Below are 1,765 nucleotides of genomic sequence, written 5' to 3' on the forward strand. Positions count from 1 at the left end.
TATAAGATATTACAATCCTTTTGCTTTTAAATGAATAAATAAGAAACACCCTCGGTCTGTAGCCCTTAACTGGAAAGTGGTTTTGCGCAACTTATCAGATCGTGCGCTTTGAGTGGCGCCACCGTCGTTGTAATCAAACTGTAGTCGTTAGTTTTAAAACATTTTTTAATAATATTTCTAATGGTGATTGAACCATGAAACTTTTTATGTAGCGTAATTATAACCTAAATTAGCTGAAAATAACCCTAGAACCTAGAGGCTACTGTTCCTTTAATGCTTTGTATTACACAACTAGCGACTAATGAACAGACTCTTGCACGAAGCAAATTTTATCGCCTTTCAAACAAGATAAGACATGTACATGGACCTTCCACAGCCAAACACAGTAATAGCCAATCTCCCAGAGATTTCCAGGTCCTTCCACAGCCAAATACAGTAATAGCCAATCTCCCAGAGATTTCCAGGACCTTCCACAGCCAAATACAGTAATAGCCAATCTCCCAGAGATTTCCAGGTCTTTCTATTGCCAAACAACAGCAATAGCCAATTTCTCAAAAATTTCCAGATCCACAGCCTACTTTCAAGGACTTCCCAGACCCGCAAAACTGGCACGATAAAATCGCAGAGGCCTTCCAGGGGTTTTACAGGGTGCGTACATCGCGTAGATATAGATTCATTCGTTGAGCTATACGTACCAGTGACACCTGCGGCTGTACGAGGTTGATACACACGTTCGGTGCCGACGTGCTCCGCTCACGGTGAGCCAGTGGCGCCGTCTGTGAGGACCGTGGCACGGGTTGCGGCGCGCTGCGACGCACGGGTGACGGCGACGGCGACCGCGCGACGTTAGAGGGCGACGCTAGCGCCCCCATGCCGAGTGCTTTGTCGTTGTGAGCTAACAAGCTGTGGACGAGGTGTGAGAGAAATTACGAAATATAATTTTTTTCTCGCACATAAATCGATTTAAAGCAATTAGGCGTACATGCACGTTCACAAGTTCACATGCAAGCGCACGCACGCACGCACGCACGCACGCACGCACGCACGCACGCACGCACGCACGCACGCACGCACATAATGCTTGTGATTATATTCCAGTAAAGGACAATTCAGCGGTATTACATAACAAAAAACACACTACAGAGGGCACCACATGGTATCTGACTAATGCATCTACTTTAAGCTGTAAGAGACTTACTGTCTGTAGTAATTCTCAACGTTCACTTGTTCACAGAGGGAGGGCACAGCCGCACCGCAGCGCGGATGAAACCGAATACCACACGTCTGACATCGGAAACCGTGGAAAAGCAGTTTGCGACAGCAATCGCAAAAGGCCAGCGTGAAGAAAGTCTTCCTGACCTGTCAAACGACGAATGGCTAATTAGTTATTTTTTTGTATCTTAACAAAAAATAAATATCACTGCCATGATACTTGTTACAGAGTAACTGCCACTCCACCTTAAACTATGACGATTCCACAACCATCACACTGTTTTCTAGCCTGGCACTTCTATCACCACCAACACCACTACTACTAACTACTTCTAGCACCACGCTGCCGCCGCCACCACCACCGCCACCGCCACCGCCACCGCCACCGCCACCGCCACCTGCCTCTAGCACCACCACCACCGCCACCGCCACCGCCGCCGCCGCCGCCGCCGCCGCCGCCGCCACCGCTACCGCCCTCACCACCACCACCACCACCACCGCCACCGCCACCACCACCACCACCGCCACCGCCACCGCCGCCGCCACCGCCGCC

General features: G+C 49.9%; 1 protein-coding gene across 1 annotated transcript in view; it reads right to left on the bottom strand.

The window, feature by feature from the left end:
- The window catches only part of LOC106813948 (serine/threonine-protein kinase B-raf-like), a 20,724-nt gene that overhangs the window by 11,406 nt on the left and 7,553 nt on the right, over positions 1 to 1,765 (bottom strand). The window contains exons 6-7 of the mRNA XM_014818197.1: positions 1,199 to 1,359; positions 696 to 903 (exon numbers count right to left, since the gene is read on the bottom strand). Coding sequence (XP_014673683.1) covers positions 696 to 903; positions 1,199 to 1,359 — 369 coding nt within the window. The remainder of the gene's footprint in view (positions 1 to 695; positions 904 to 1,198; positions 1,360 to 1,765) is intronic.

The sequence above is a fragment of the Priapulus caudatus genome, unplaced genomic scaffold, assembly GCF_000485595.1.
Source record: "Priapulus caudatus unplaced genomic scaffold, Priapulus_caudatus-5.0.1 Scaffold848, whole genome shotgun sequence".
NCBI lineage: Eukaryota > Metazoa > Priapulida > Priapulimorpha > Priapulimorphida > Priapulidae > Priapulus > Priapulus caudatus.